At 55.8% G+C, this 16,496-nt stretch overlaps 1 protein-coding gene across 3 annotated transcripts in view; it reads right to left on the bottom strand.

Annotated features, from left to right (window-relative positions):
• LOC144722356 (sodium-dependent lysophosphatidylcholine symporter 1-B-like) overlaps positions 1-16,496 on the bottom strand; it is a 107,972-nt gene that overhangs the window by 491 nt on the left and 90,985 nt on the right. For all 3 annotated transcript variants that reach the window (XM_078600546.1, XM_078600548.1, XM_078600547.1), the window contains 9 exons: positions 15,645-15,723; positions 14,589-14,752; positions 11,423-11,522; positions 8,075-8,199; positions 6,240-6,323; positions 2,591-2,674; positions 1,675-1,787; positions 1,415-1,558; positions 908-1,061 (listed from right to left, as the gene is read on the bottom strand). In XM_078600546.1, the coding sequence (XP_078456672.1) occupies positions 908-1,061; positions 1,415-1,558; positions 1,675-1,787; positions 2,591-2,674; positions 6,240-6,323; positions 8,075-8,199; positions 11,423-11,522; positions 14,589-14,752; positions 15,645-15,723 (1,047 nt within the window). The remainder of the gene's footprint in view (positions 1-907; positions 1,062-1,414; positions 1,559-1,674; positions 1,788-2,590; positions 2,675-6,239; positions 6,324-8,074; positions 8,200-11,422; positions 11,523-14,588; positions 14,753-15,644; positions 15,724-16,496) is intronic.

Genomic DNA, 16,496 nt, shown 5'->3' with positions numbered 1-16,496 from the left:
GTTCAAGGTTTTTTTTTTATATTCCAGAAAAAATTTCCGTGTTCGACAAGGAATGCGCGTAAAGCTTCAGCATTTCTTGGATGCTAAACTAAGACTAATATGTTTTATTTTACCAGTTAAAGTCCACTGAGCTATGTCGCTCTTTTTCAGAAACGACCTGGCCACAAATGATAGCGCAACGCAGAGGCTTATCACGCGGAAAATGTATAGCAGCCAACTAATCTAAATGAGGACCCCGAGAAAAATCATCACGACCACAGGGAGAGAGACATGCAAACTACGAATATACAGCAACAGGCGTCAGGTAAGGCCTACATAGCTCTGGGCTTTTCCTGGTAGAATTTAAATGTTTTTTTAATTTAAGTTTTTCAATGGCCTGCTCTTGCGAATGACGTGAAGGGATCTCTAACGTCAACCGTCTAGCTGACAGTGCATCGTATTACTACTACTACTATGGTTATCACACACCGCAGCAATAACCAGGGCGGCCATTCGATTCGAACCGCGAACCTCTGCAAAAAGCGGCGAACACGCTACTGACTGCCAGGTGACGTCACCGTCTCAAACAGATTCTGATCCGGCAGGCCGGTCCTGGTTAACGCCGCGGCCTGTATTAACCACAACGCAAACAGCCTGCTTCAGAGTGGACATGTGGGTCCCGGCGACATCATCACCAGGAGAGGACGCCATTGTTGCGTGACGGCTTCACGCTCGGAATTCGGAAGAAGAAAAAAACCTCCGCAAATCGCTTAGTTGGGAAATACGAGTGGCAACCGTCGTCCCCCGAGTATAAGAGCAGGGCCCTGAGACTTTCCTGGGTAAACGTGCGCGGTGACAATGATGATGCGCGATTCACCAACGACGTCTCCTGCGTGATGGCACGGCGGGCGATCGCCCCCCACGTTACCTGGTTCTGCGGCGGGCGGTGCCCCAGTCTGTATGGGTACAGCACCGCGATGCCCACAAAGCTGAGGATGATGGGAGCCGGAGCCATGAGAACTTGAAGCGTGAGCATCACATTCTTGGGCTGCTCCACTCCCCGTGGCACGTACCCAGCGAAGCTGCGCACACGCACACACACGCGCGCGCGTGCGCGTGAGTTCACGGGCCACTCATAGCTACACGCCTTCTCTAAGCGGCAGCTGATAACGAGGGGCTGGAAGATTGGACCTCCGGAAATGCTGTGGAATGTGTCAAGATGCAGGGCTGTGCTGAGACTCAAGAATCAATTGATAGTCTCGTTTTTACCATCTCATTGTTATTGTTTGTTCGTTTTTTTCCTATCTCTGACCTATGTTTAGTCTGGCCCCTTGTCTAGTCTGGCCCATGTGTGTCTGGCCTGTGTGCAGTCCTCCCCGTGCGTGCCTGGCTTGCCCCTGCCTGGCTGCGCACGCGACTCTATCCTAGCAGTCACCTAAGGCAGAGGTTGGAGATGCCCAGCGTGGCCCCCACTGCGAACTTGTTGAAGAACACGAAGAACGAGTAGAAGAGCGCCTCCTGGCCCGGGTAGTCTCCGTGGCGCTGCCGGAAGTCCGTGATGGTGTCCGGCAGCATGGACCTGCAGGGGGACACGACAAGTCGCGGTGAGTGGCGACGAGTCACAACGAGTGGCGGCGAGTGACGGGCGGGCGAAGGTCTGCCGCCGGCGGTGGCTTCGACGCGGTGGGGTCTTACCAGGGCAGGAACGACGCGGTGGCCACCGTGATGCCCGACGCGGCGCACACCACGAACGCCAGCGGGTCGCTGCTCGGCGCCAGTACGATGGTGACGAGGAACGGTATCCACCACTGCGGTGCACAGGTGGGTGCACAGGTGGTTGTATAGGTGAGCACAGGTGGTTGTACAGGTGAGCACAGGTGGTTGCACAGGTGGGCACATGCTCAACACACAATGCTTTCGAGATGCGCACCGCGCAACACACAAAGCATTTGAAAATTCTAAATTAGTAAAACCCAGCACAGGCTCTCGCTCAGACACAGAGCCGCTTCAGCAAGCAGCGATCTGCCAGACTCGGTGCCAAGCGCTGCCGCGTCGGCTTATTTCGTTCTCTCATTAATGCTCGTAGACACTCACGACGTCTGGCTGGGTCGGGGCGGGTCAGGGAGGGGGTCAGGGCAGGTCGGGGCGAGTCAGGGCGGGTTGGGTCAGGGCGGGTCAGTGCGGCTCGGAGCAGGGCAGGGGAGACGGGTCAGGGTGGGTTGGGTCAGGGAGGGTTGGGACAGGGTGGGTTGGGTCAGGGAAGGTCACCCACCTGCAGAGGAAGGAGAATAGAAACAAATGTACAAAACTACGAGCCGGAAACGAGCCGTGTTAGTGGTGGCTGGGTCGGGGCGGGTCAGGGAGGGGGTCAGGGCAGGTCGGGGCGAGTCAGGGCGGGTTGGGTCAGGGCGGGTCAGTGCGGCTCGGGGCAGGGCAGGCGAGACGGGTCAGGGTGGGTTGGGTCAGGGAGGGTTGGGACAGGGTGGGTTGGGTCAGGGAAGGTCACCCACCTGCAGAGGAAGGAGAATAGAAACAAATGTACAAAACTACGAGCCGGAAACGAGCCGTGTTAGTGGTGTCGACGCCGGGGGGCACGCGAGCGAGCACATACCAGCATTCCGAAGATAATCATGTTCTTCTTCTGAATCCTCTTGAGCATCCACTGGCTGATGGGCAGGAAGAGCACGGCAGATACCTGCACGCGGCGCAGCGGGGCGGGAGGGGACGCCGCTAGTCACGCGCGCAGAGCTTCGTAAGGGTCACCGGCGGCGGACGCGATCGTCGCCACCGCACCGGAAGATTCGCCGCTCTGAATTCACTTCTCTGTTGTTGTTATTGTTGTTGTTATCAAGGTGGTGACACAGGGATTAGCAGTGTCCATACATTCAATGGACGGTGGGTCTTACGAATGAATATATTAACGCGAAGACGGTCACTGCACCGCACGCTTTGGGATGCGCTTCTGCGGCCGTCTGGAACGCTCTCCCTGCCAATATTAGGAAGCCGCTGGAGCCATGCACGTTTAAAACATCATCGAGATTGGAGAGTAAAGCCCGTAATTTGAACGCACGGGATTAACGCGAATGCGGCTTTTGTCACTTGTCTAAAAAAACGCACTTGGGGTGCGGCGATCGAGTTTTAGGGACAAAAGAAGCCACGCGTGGTGATGTCCGTACGACAGTCCGCAGACGTTCCCATCGGGGAGGGCCTGCGGGAGCGACAGCACGGAGCGCCTGCGGGAGCGACAGCGCGCTCACGAGAGCAGGGAGCGATTTCCGTTGCGAAAAAAGGGCAGAGTTGCTCGACATGAACGCGTTCGTATTATTTGTCAAGATTCGCTGAAGGAAAGAATGGCGGCACTCCGCGTCGGGGGAATTTCAACTCTTGCTTCTCTCTCGCTCACCTGGCCTGCACGCTGCTGCTGCTGCTGCACAGTGCGGGGACGCGGCGACACGGGGAGCGAGACGGAGAGAGGGGGGGGAGGGGAGCAGCGCTCCCAGGAGGAGCGTGCGGAGCGCGGTGCGGCCACGGGGAGGCGGTGTGAGCCTGCGCGGGGCGCGCCGGGGGCCTCGTCACCGCCGGGAGCGCCGTAACGCGGCTCCTTGGCAAGACGCCGGCAAAGTCTACGAGCAGACCGCCCCCACCCCCACCCCCCTCCCGCATCCGTAGCTTCACGGACAAAGTTTTTGTCTTTTTACACATCAGCCGCACAGCCTGATGGGAAATGATGAACCTCCCAGAAGGCCCTGTTGCGGCTGATGTAGTCTGTAAAGGATACTGAAGTTTTGTATGCGCAAGCCAGATATGCGGAGGCGCAGTGTCTGCTCACCAATGAAGTTGGTTCTCCACATTGATGTGTGTGATTACTCGGTGTCAAGACACTGAGGGGTCGAATGCAGCCCAGTAAGCTGCGTAGGAACACGTGTGCTGTTAACTCCCTCGCCTGGTATGCAGGAGGTCGTGGGTTCGATCCCGACCCTGACACCTGCTGTACATTTGGAGTTTGCGTGTCTCTCTCCCCGTGATAGCGTGGATTTTTCTCCGGGTTCTCCAGTTTTTCCCTCCACATTTATAATCATCAACACGCGTTTAGAGTGTTTGACTGCTATACATTTACACGTGATAAGCCGCTTAGTTGAGCTATCATTTGTGGCCAGGTCGCTTCTGAAAAAGAGCTACACAGCTCAGTGGGCCTCACCTGGTAAAATAAAAAACTTTACAGTTTTAGTTGATCGCAACCTGACTGCGACGGGTTTTATAACCAAACGAGCGGCACGCGGCGGCACTGAGCGCCCAAATTACATCAAAGGGATGAAAGTTCACAGCCCAAGGGATCTGCCCGCCCAATCTTCTCTCTGTGTGCCAATCATAAAAAATTTTACCCGTAAAAACAAAGTTTTTCACTATAAATCCTTTATATGCGTGGCGGCTAGAGTCCTCTCGTCCTCTGACTTGAGATGGCTGCCACCTATGGGTCAGATGATTGCCTGGCACCATTAAGCAACGAGTCTGTGTGCAAAATGTCAGCTCGATTGGATCACGGGAAGTGGGTTAAAAAACGACCGAAAGATTTGCACGGTCGTAAGCGCGCAAGCAAGCAAGCAAGTGAACTTAATATAAAGGATTGAATGAGCGCGGCGGTCGTCAGTTGGCTGCCCGACAGCTTGGACGCGAGGCTTCCACCGTCGGCCTGGGCTGTCGGTTGGCTACGAGCAGAGCCCCAGAGAGACACTCGGATGTGTCACGACTGCAAACCCCCTCGGCACTTAAATTTCGATGTAAAGCTTTCGCGACTGCAGGGATTCATCTTCTTGGTTCTTTCGGTAAAGTCACGTAGAAGGGAAATAATAAAATAATAAAAATAAAACATAATAAAATAAGAGAATTCTCCTCACCTGAGGACGGCTGCTTGCGTTGTGGCCGAAACGTCGTGAGAATTGTATTATTTTATTATGTTTTATTTTTATTATTTTATTATTTTCCTTCTACGTGTCTTTACCGAAAGAACCAAGAAGATGGACCCCTAGGCACTGTTCACCAATGCAGGCCGCAGGGTCCCCATAGCCAAAGCCATCGCGTGGAAACGTCCTCAACCCTCGCGTCCCACTCTGACGTCTTTACGGAGCGCAGTGAGTTTCCACGCACGGCCATTCCGGCGTCCTTTACAACGTTCCAGCTTTGTAAAATATATAACCGTGAAAACGGCACGACCTTTGAATCTCTCCCCATCTGGGGCTGTGGGAAGCTAGAATGGTGAGATGTTAACTATCTTCTTGGTTCTTTCGGTAAAGTCACGTAGAAGGGAAATAATAAAATAATAAAAATAAAACATAATAAAATAATTCTCACGACGTGAAAGACGCTGTCTTTCCGACAGACCTGTTCTTCACCTGAGGACGGCTGCTTGCGTTGTGGCCGAAACGTCGTGAGAATTATTTTATTATGTTTTATTTTTATTATTTTATTATTTCCCTTCTATGTGACTTTACCGAAAGAGCCAAGAAGATGAATCCCTGCAGTCACGAAAGCTTTAAATTGAGATGTTAACTACCTCGTGCGATATACAGGAGGTCATGGGTTCGACCCTGACACCTGTTTTATATTTGGAGTTGGCGTGTTTGCTCTCCCCGTGTTCCCATGTATTTTTCTCCAGGTCCACTGGTTTTTCCCTCCACATTTAGGATCAACACGACAAACCACTTCATTGAGTTAGAAGGTAGCCAGGTCGCTTTTGAAAAAGAGCTCGGTGGGCCTTACCCAGTAAATAAAAAAATCTGTTTATAGTTTTACAAAACCGGATCAGCAGTACAGCCGGCAAGCCTACAGGCTGCTGGGGGCGCGACCTGCCTGGGGACACTGCGTGACGCACGACCACCCCGATGCTACGCCCACGTGCTGCTCGGCATTGCGGACGAACGGCGTTGTTCACGGCGTGCCGTGCGAACCCTCGGGTGCGGCGACGGTGCGAGTTGGGGGGGGGGAGGCGGCGCGACGTTGCTCGCGCTTTCACGCCTGCCGCCTTGTTTGAAAGCAATGCCGCGGCACTCGCAAAGTCGTTGCGGCCGTGTTCAGGGGGCCCTACCGCGGTACGATATGTCAACGTACGGAGAAGTCTCATTCATTCTCAATTTAATCAGCAATCTAAGTTTAAGAACGGCGATGAGGCCGCCACCACCACCACCACCTTCCGATGCGTGGGCACTCCGTAATACGCGCGGTCGATTTCACGCGGACGAACGGCGGCGCTTGCTTGGCCTTACCAGCACGGTGATGACCATGATCTGGAACTTCCCCTTCATGCACAGCACGTGCTCGAAGAACAACGCCAGGTTGCCCTGCACCAGCTGGGGAGGGGGCGGGACAGGGGGACGGTGGGGTCAGGGGTCGGGCGTTAACCCTCAGACCAGTTGTTGAGCACCCGAGCGACAAACAGCGGTAACACAGCAGCCTCGCCCTGGGGTCACATGACCCACAGCAGCCTCGCCCTGGAGGTCACGTGACACACAGGAACCTTGCCCTGGGGTCACGTGACACACAGCAGCCTCTCCCTGGGGGTCACATGACACACAGCAGCCTCGCCCTGGGGTCACATGACACACAGGAACCTCGCCCTGGGGGTCACATGACACACAACAGCTTCACCCTGGGGGTCACATGACACACAGGAACCTCGCCCTGGGGGTCACATGACACACAACAGCTTCACCCTGGGGGTCACATGACACACAGCAGCCTCGCCCTGGGGGTCACGTGACACACAGGAACCTCGCCCTGGGGGTCACGTGACACACAGGAACCTCGCCCTGGGGGTCACATGACACACAGAAACCTCGCCCTGGGGTCACGTGACACACAGGAACCTCGCCCTGGGGGTCACATGACCCACAGGAACCTCGCCCTGGGGGTCACGTGACACACAGGAACCTCGCCCTGGGGGTCACGTGACACACAGGAACCTTGACCTGGGGGTCACGTGACACAGAGCAGCCTCGCCCTGGGGGTCACATGACCCACAGCAGCCTCGTCCTGGGGTCACATGACACACAGGAACCTCGCCCTGGGGTCACATGACACACAGGAACCTTGCCCTGGGGTCACGTGACACACAGAAACCTCGCCCTGGGGGTCACGTGACACACAGCAGCCTCGCCCTGGGGGTCACGGTTGGTTGTCATAGACGTCAAGCGAGCGTGTAAAGTGATGAGGTGTGCTGCAGTGCCTCTGGCTGGCATGGCCACACGCCCCGTGTGTGGGCACGCACGCCTGCACTGCGCTAATCGTGGACGCGCGCTGCCACGGGTCACGGGAGACGTCCCGGCAAATGGTCGTAGCCCAGCGGAGCTATTCGTGACGATGCTCATAACTTCGTCATTGTCGTTATAATCAACGTGACTACATTAGTAGCTTTTATGTGATAATGTGCACGTGTAAAACTGGAGGACCCAGAGGAAAAATCCCCACGACCACGGGGAGAGAGACACGCAAACTCCAAATATACAGCAGCAGGCGTCAGGGTCGGGATCGAACCCACGACCTCCTGTACACCAGGCGAGGTAGTTAACATCTCCTAGCCACCGCGGCACACAATGCCGATTGGAGATGAACGCCAATGCTCTGCAAGGTCATCATCTGTAGTGAAGCCGAATGGAAGCTATTCAACAACAACAACCGCCGTTCGCCACTAAGTGGCGGTGACGTCACCACGGCGCTTGTGCCAGGCTAGGTGCACGCTCGATGGCGCCCGCCCGGATTTGACGCAGGAATTGCCGCGATCGCCGATTAGGCGGCAGGAGTTGATTTGGACCGAGACCTGACACCGCTGGCACCGCTGGCACCGCTGGCACCGCTGTCGTGTTGAACTTTATTACTGCGGCAAGTGCGCGATTGCCTCGTGCCCGGTGCGATTGCCGGCGGTTGAGGTGACGGCTCTTTCCTGCCAGTAAAACCCAACGTGCTCGTCGACAATGATCCACTCCCTGCCGAGGGTGACACGTGACCGCGGTGTGACGAGAACGCGACGAGGTTGGCACGACGAGGAGCAGAGGGCGCAGGGGTCGGGGGGGGGGTCAAGGAGGAGGAGGCGCCGGCGAGTCACCTGCAGGGCGATGGAGGTGCTCACGTAGCTGCCCATGAGCAGCAGGTAGGGCCTGTAGGTGAAGATGCGGCGCATGCGGCGGTGCAGCGACAGGCTGCTGGGGCGACGGTTGAGGTTGGGCGAGTCTGCGCAAGACAACGCGAGCGCCGCGTGGGTGAGCGAGTGAGCGTGTGAGCGTGTGAGTGAGTGAGCGTCGTGTGAGTGTGCGAGTGAGCGAGTGAGCGTGTGAGTGAGTGAGTGAGTGTGTGAGTGAGTGAGTGAGTAAATCCCGCGTGAGTGAGTGAGTGTGTGAGTGAGTGAGCGTGTGAGTGAGTGAGTGAGCGTGTGAGTGAGTGAGCGAGTGAGTGAGTGAGCATGTGAGTGAGTGAGTGTGTGAGTGATAGAGCGCCATGTCAGTGAGCCCGCGCACACCAGCGGCCAAGGCACATTCGGCAACGACACCGTAGCCTTGACGGGAACGTGACTGCACAATTAGCCCCTTTCTACGTAGCACATCCAAGAAGAGCCACTGCCATGAACGTCGCCTTTTTCGTATTTCTCCTCGAAGCCCCGAGGAGCGTGCACTCATTACACACACAAAGCGCTCGCCACAATTGAACCACGATACCTCGCTGACCATCGCGTGCACCCCGATCATCCTCGCGCTAGCGGCTTCTGGCTAACCATCGAACAAAGACGGTCACCGCCACGCGCGCTCTTAGATGCGCTTCTCCGGCCGTCTGGAACGCTCTTCCCTCCGATATTAGTTAGCCACTGGAGAAATGCACTTTTAAATCATCTAGATTGGACACTCGTTTCTTTATAATTGCTTTTTGTGTTTATTTTGATGTCCTTCCCCCCGCACCTCCGATTATCGTGGTTGGCTACGTACGGTGCAGAAGAAGCTCAACATACAGTAAGTACGTCCAGTGGTGAGTCGTTGTTTGTGCGGCACAAAGCCATTTGTTTCCCGCATACAAAACCGCAGGGAGAAACCAGTCACGCGGAATGTACTGGGCCATGAAGGCACTCACGAGTGACCGGCAGCAAGAAACCAATGAATAAATAACCACATTCACGTGTCGCAGGTTTAACGACAATTTTATATAACACGTAGCAGGCTTTCGCGACCAATATTATTCATAATCAACGTTTTTGGGTTTAGATCGTGTTATTTATAAATGTGTCGTAACCCTCCACCACCCGACAAGGCCAATCAGTAAAAAAGTGTCACAAAAGACAAGTAGTTCACTGCTTTAGCCCACCGGTGTGTTGAAGCGTGAAACCACAACATTTACAATTTGAGTACTGTGACGTTTCTGGCGAATTGCCCGATGATGCTGGATGCAATTACCAGCGAAACGTCGTACTCAAAAATTGTAAATGTTGTGGTTTCACGCTTCAACACACCGGTGGGCTAAAGCAGTGAACTATTTGTCTTTTGTCAACGTGACACTTTTTTACCGATTGGCCGTGTTGGGTGGTGGAGTGTTACGACACATTTATAAATAACGCGATCTAAACCCAAAAACGTTGATTATGGACACTTTTAGATATCTACGCGATCTAACCCAAAAAAAAACCCGTATTACGGATCACTGTAATTATTTTGTGCTCATGTTGAACCAACGCCGCTGAAATGATGCACTCCCACAAAGGTCTGCGTGGCTGATGGGATTGAGTAAAAGATATTTGAGTTTTTTTTTACGCGGAGGCACAGAGATGGGGAACGAGGCGTCTCGCTCGCTGCCGTGATGAGAACACAGCGGGAAGGGGGGGTCCGTGTTCGGCAGGCTCCTTAATAACTGACGATAAGAATGATCGGCGCATCGTTGCCAGTAAGAATCAAATGTAAATTCGTACAGGTGGAGGGTACGTGCGGCTTCGTGTGTGTGTGCACTTGCGTGTACACACACACGTGTGTGCACTTGCGTGTACACACACGTGTGTGCACTTGCGTATACACACTTGTGCACTTGCGTGTACACACACACGTGTGTGTACGCAGTTCCGATTAAATCTAAACGACGGGATCGGTGGTGTGAGGGTCAGCGCTACGCTGCGCTACGAAGCCGGCGACCCGAGTTCGATTCCCGCTCACGGCCAACACCGGTGACGATTATCTGAACCGGTCCTGGGTCTCCTCTAGGTCGACTCAGCCTCAAATGAGTACCTGGTGCGGTGTGTAAACATCGCCACCTCGTGTGCCGTGCCGGCGTTCGTAGATGCTTGCTAACAGCACTTGCCCCTACAGTCTGTGCAGGCTACACGGGGGATCTTTGTCTTTGTCACGAGCAACGCAATCCCAATGAAATGTCAACGACGACGTCGAGTCTCGGCGTAACGAGAAGCGTCGAACGCATCCAGGAGGCGCGAGCGGTAGCAGCGCGTTTCAGGAACCAGCTCATGAAAGTGACAACGATCCGGGCCGAAGCTACGACCCGTACGCACGGCACGGACAGCGCACGTGGTGGACTGACAGCGACGAAGCGCTGAGCGTGCACCTCTCCCCGTCCTAATTTTAGCTCCTCCTGTCAGGATCAGCGCCCGCCCGCCCCCCCCTTTACTCGTGAGCGAAACTCTCCTTGTCCCTCCCACCTCGCCCCCGCCGCGCGGGGTGGGAGGCTGCCCCCCCGCCGGGGTTACTGCCCCCATCTGGCCGGCTCCCACGGGGACACGGCAGCCCCCCACTCACCATGGAGCGCAGAGTTATCCCTCCTCCCCCCCCCCGCTGCTCACCTCCCGTTCACGGCCTCGAGCCAGCGGTTTGCTATCCGGCCGCTTTCCTACGCCGGGGGGGGGACGAGGAGCCTCTCCACGGCGCACCGCCGCAGCCACTTGCCCTCCCCACACCGCGTGGTGGGATCACCGAAACCCCCTCGACCCCGTCTTGTGGTTGTTGTTGTTGTTTGACTTGCATCCCACTGGGATATTTGCACAGGGTTGGTGTACGGTGCTTTTTCTGCAATATTTTGCTGTCTTTTCTTGGATTTTCTGTTTGCACTTAGTCACTTTAAGATTTTTTTTTGTTCATGTTTTTGTTTTTTTGTTTGCACCCGATTCAAGAGCCGAATGGCTCACAGGGCTATACCTAGAAAATAAACTTTGAAACTTTGACCGAGATTTGAACTCGGAACCTTCCGGCTGCGAAGTCACTCGCTCAAGCGCCGAGCCACCTGGCCGGTAACCCGAAGGGGTGCCAGCGCTTGACCAACGAGAATAGTGGGAGCAGGGTGAAGAGAGAGAGCGGAGGGAGCGGAGGGAGCGGAGGGAGCGGAGGGAGCGGAGGGAGCGGAGGGAGCGGAGGGAGCGGAGGGAGCGGAGGGAGTGGAGGCCTTGCGGGGGCCGTGCGTCGCCACGGTGACTGACCCTTGATCTCGCGCACGCCCAGGAAGAGGACGATGATGCACGCCAGGTAGATGCTGCCGATCACCACGGCCGCCGTCTTGTAGGCTTCCACCAGAGAGGCCTGCACACCCAGCGCACGCAGCGGCGGACACAGCGGAAACGAGGCGTCGGCACGCAGCACGCACGGCCAGACGGCGCAGCCCCCACGGCTTGCAGGGCTGCACCCCCGGCACGCACCCCCTCGGAGGCACCGCCGCCGCGTGTTCGACCGCGTGTGCGTCAGTGGGCACTCCAGGAGCCCTCGCGGAGGAGAAGTTCCCCATCCCGAGGGATTCTCCGGGTGAAATATTGGAACGCGACAACCGAGAACCAACTCGCCGTGCGCCGCAGGGGAACCGGGGCGGTCCCCTAACGCGTTCGAATCAAACCCAAGCTCGGAGGGGTTCACGCGAACAACGCGGAGCCTTGCTCGGCGCTCAGCTCTGCAGCTCGGGCGTGCGTGGAGACCGGCCGAGGGGGGCGGTGGGACGTCGCCAAAGTTACCTGTCTGCGGAATCACCGGCGCGCTCACCGCCATCGCGCTCGGCGGGGCAACGGCACGGGGGCAGCCGACACACGGCACCCACCCACCGCGTACGGCCGCACGGACACTCAACACCGCACACACACGCACACACGCACACACACGCACGCACGCACACACGCACGCATTCCTCCCGCCAGCATGAAGCATCGCCCGCGTGCCTTCGTTTGGCATCTTGGACCTGAAGGCACGCCCGCTCAGTCTCCAAGAATAAATGTCTCGCGCTCCTCTCTCGCTCTCACTCGGAGAAAGTCCCGGCAACAGCTGGAGCAGCAGGTGGCGGCACGCGCCAACTTGCCGGCTCGGCAAGCGGCACATCCCTGCAAACGGTCACGGACACTGATATCGTGCCCGCGCCACCGACACTGTTCCCATGGCGCAGGCTGCCATAACGGCGCTGTCGGGGCGATGTTGCCACGCGGCTTTACCGAATTTTTTTTTTATTTTGCCGGTGATTTCTCTAATTAAGACAAATCTGGACCGTGGTAACGTCACGGGCGGCGCGTGGCTCTGCGTCAACCGGCACGCGCGCGGTATTAACCAGGGCGGCCGCTGGGCTCGGACCATCGACCGCCAACAAAGCAGCAAGTGCGCGGTCAAAATCGCCTTCTTCCGACGCCCCGCCGGGGTTTGAACGCGCAACGACTCCGCGCTCGCGAGCGTTTTTGCGGGGAGAAACCCCTCGGATGGGCAAGAGGAAGCGCCGTGTGCCTGTCGACGAGCCGTTATTTTTAGGGGTGCGGCAAGCGACGCCGCTCACGTCCTCCGCGAGGCCATCTCCCTGACGCTCGTTTCAAGCCGCGTATTTATAAACGTTTTTTTTTTTGGTCGGTCTGATTTTTATTAGCCCCCGGCGCTCGCTCGCTGACACGTTTAGCCGGCAAAGATGCTAAAAACAAAATCCGCGTTCATAACCAAAGGGCGCGGTATTCGGGTCTTGAACAAACTTTGCAGGACCTCTCACCTCGGCTGCGCGTCCGACGCTTCCCTTTCATCGTCGCTGCAAAAAAAAACCTTCTTCGTGCCTTCAGAACATCTGGCTCTGACCACCGCCACTCTCAATTCCATGGCTTCCCCGAAAACCCTCTCAGCTCCAACCTCCAATGGACCTGGGACGGTCCACTGCAAGGCCACCTGTACACGTTGCCCCGGCTCCAGGCTCCCTGCAACGTCGCCTCAACTCCACAATCCCCATCGCCGTTGTCAACATCATCGCCCTGAGCGACCCGTCTGGACGCCTTGTATCGCTTCGCCCCCCTGGCGCGCCCCCCCCCCCCCCCCTCCGTTCTGGGTTCGAATCCGGTGACTGGCCCCCGGGTTATTGCTGCGGACGTAGTCGCGGTGGTGACACGACAGTAGAACCCCTCTCAACGGCGGTAATTATTTGTATTTAAAGCTTTCGTGACTGCAGGGATTCATCTTCTTGGTTCTTTCGGTAAAGTCACGTAGAAGGGAAGTAATAAAGTAATAAAAATAAACATAATAAAATAATTCTCACGACGTTTCGGCCACAACGCAAGCAGCCGTCTCATTCTTCACCTGAAGACGGCTGCTTGCGTTGTAGCCGAAACGTCGTGAGAATTATTTTATTATGTTTTATTTTTATTATTTTATTACTTCCCTTCTACGTGACTTTACCAAAAGAACCAAGAAGATGATTCTCTGCTCCTGCTTCCTGCTGCTGCTCCTGCTGCTGCTGCTCCTGCTGCTGCTGCTGCTGCTGCTGCTGCTCCTGCTGCTGCTGCTGCTGCTGCTCCTGCTGCTGCTGCTCCTGCTGCTGCTGCTGCTGCTGCTCCTGCTGCTGCTGCTGCTGCTGCTGCTCCTGCTGCTGCTGCTGCTGCTGCTCCTGCTGCTGCTGCTGCTCCTGCTCCTGCTGCTGCTGCTCCTGCTGCTGCTGCTGCTGCTCCTGCTGCTGCTGCTGCTGCTGCTGCTCCTGCTGCTGCTGCTGCTGCTGCTGCTCCTGCTGCTGCTGCTGCTGCTGCTGCTCCTGCTGCTGCTGCTCCTGCTGCTGCTGCTGCTGCTGCTCCTGCTGCTGCTGCTGCTCCTGCTGCCTGCTGCTGCTGCTGACATGGCTATTTCCCCCAGAATCACTGTGGCCAAAGGCTGCGTTAGGAACCTGGAGGGATCTCACTGATTCAGAATTTCCGGTGCAATTCTATAGATCCGAGGCGGTTCACGGATGGGCCAAACATTATGGAGGAGGACAGCCTTTCCGCGCAACACGCGAACTCCGGTCATCCTCGCAGCGGCTTTTCGCTGGCCATCGAACAAAGACGGCCACTGCACCGTGCGCTCTTCCTTCCGACATTAGGAACCCTCTGGAGCTATCCTCTTTGAAATCTCAATTGAAAACTCGTTTCTTCAGAACTGATTTTTGTGTTTAGTTTTCTGTCCTTCCCACCGCACCTCCGATTATCACGGCTGGCTACGTACGGTGCGAAAGAAGTAAAAAAAAAACCACTTGCGTGTGTGCGACGCACAGCGGTTCACGCGCATAAGAATCCTATTTTGCGTCGGTCCGCCACTTGGCGGGGGCGGAGGGTTGCCCGCGTCCCGTGTCCCGTGTGCACGTGGCGGTGACGCCGGCTCCGTGCCCTCACCCACCATGTCGTTGAAGGAGGAGTTGGTGGCGTTGGCTGCGTGCGGCGACGTGCACGTTCCGTTGCTCTCGACGATACCCCTGGGGCCACCCTGCAGGCCGTACGCCTGCAGGATGAGGCCTTGCACCAGGGCCCCCACGAGAATGCCCACGAGCTCCAGCGTCATCCCTGCCACAGCGCCACGCGGGGGGGGGGGAGTTCAATCGGAACGGTGATCTCGGCCGTATTTATACGTGTTTTTTTTAAAGTCACGTAGAATGGAAATAATGAAATAATAAAAATAAAACACGATAAAATAATTCTCACGACGTTTCGGCCACAACGCGAGCAGCCGTCCTCAGGTGGAGAACAGGTCTGTCGGAAAGACAGAGTCTGAAAGCTTTAAATCGAAATATATAGCTCCTTTTCAGAAGTGACCTGGCCACAAATGAAAGTTCAACGAAGTGGATTATTATGAGGAATTTTACGGCAGCAGCCAAATACTGTAAATGCGTGTTTCTTCTAAATGTGGAGGGAAAAATTTGGAGGGCCTGGAGAAAAATCCACGTGACCACGTGGGAAAGAGAAACGCAAACTCCAAATATACAGCAGCAGGCGTCAGGGTTGGGATCGAACCCACGACCTCCTGTATGCCAGGCGAGGTAGTTGACATCTCGCCACCCAGGAGAGCATCGCTGAGTCTCGAGACTCTCTTTCGGGAGGGGCCCTGCGTAGTTTTCGCAGGAGTGGGCGATGACTGCCGTGTGTTTCCCAACCAAGTCATTTGCAGGCGATTTTTTTTAAAACAGCCGACTCTACTTAGAATGACGAAATTGGACCTCCGACGTCGACTGTGAAGCAGGCGGCACGTAGTATATATTATGGTTAATTTCCCCCGAGTATTAACCGTGGCGTAGTATATTATTGCAAATGTACGCGGAATATAAACTCCGGGGTACATTAACCATAATTTACCAGGGCATCCTGCAGGATTCGAACCGCGAACCTCAGCGAATGCGTCACGAACGCGGACCGTAGCGGAGGGAGGGGTGGGGGAGGGAGGCAGGAGGGGGATACTTACTGTGCGCGGTGGCCGAGTCTCTTTCTTTGGAGTCGCGGCTCAGGAACATGGTCATGGCCGCGTACGGCACGTGCAGCGTCTGAACGCGACGAGGGTGTGGGGCGGACAAGCAGGGCACGCGTCAGCGACCCAGCGGCACCGTCGTTACGACGCACGCGCGGGGCTACGTTCGTGCGACGCCTTTTCTGGCAGCAGTGAGCACGAAAGTGAATCCCGCCGGAGCAGCGGTTCCAAAACTGTCTGCGTCCGTGGACCAAGCCGATCTGCGGATGAGCACGCGGTGATGACCCTGCTGCCCCCGCCGTAGCGATCGACATTACAGGTGCCACAAGACTTACGCAGAGGCCTTCCCACGGCCTTGTCGGCCGGCGGACTGAAGGCCGGGCACCCACTGCTCTTTGCACGACACTTTGTATATTTTTTTTACTGTTTTTATTTTACATGATAAGGCCCCACTGAGCTATGTAGCTCTTTTTCAGATGCGACCTGGCTATCACAAATGATAGCTCAACGAAGTGGCTTGTCATATGGAAAGTTATAGTAGCCAAATACTCTAAACGCGTGATGTTGATTCTAAATGTGGAGGGAAAAACCGGAGGAGCCGGAGAAAAATTCACGCGACCACGGGGAGAGAGACACCGCAAATTTCGATTTAAAGCTTTCGTGACTGCAGGGATTAATCTTCTTGGTTCTTTCGGTAAAGTCACGTAGAAGGGAAATAATAAAATAATAAAAATAATGTTGTATTTGGAGTTTGCGGTGTCTCTTCTTGGTTCTTTCGGTAAAGTCACGTAGAAAGAACCAAGAAGAGACACCGCAAACTCCAAATGTACAGCAGCAGGCGTCAGGGTC

This window comes from Lampetra planeri, chromosome 14 (genome assembly GCF_965212315.1).
Source record: "Lampetra planeri chromosome 14, kcLamPlan1.2.h2, whole genome shotgun sequence".
In the NCBI taxonomy this organism is placed as follows: Eukaryota; Metazoa; Chordata; class Hyperoartia; order Petromyzontiformes; family Petromyzontidae; genus Lampetra; species Lampetra planeri.
The sequence above is the reverse complement of the archived record's forward strand: the minus strand, read 5'-3'. Positions and strand labels throughout refer to the sequence as shown.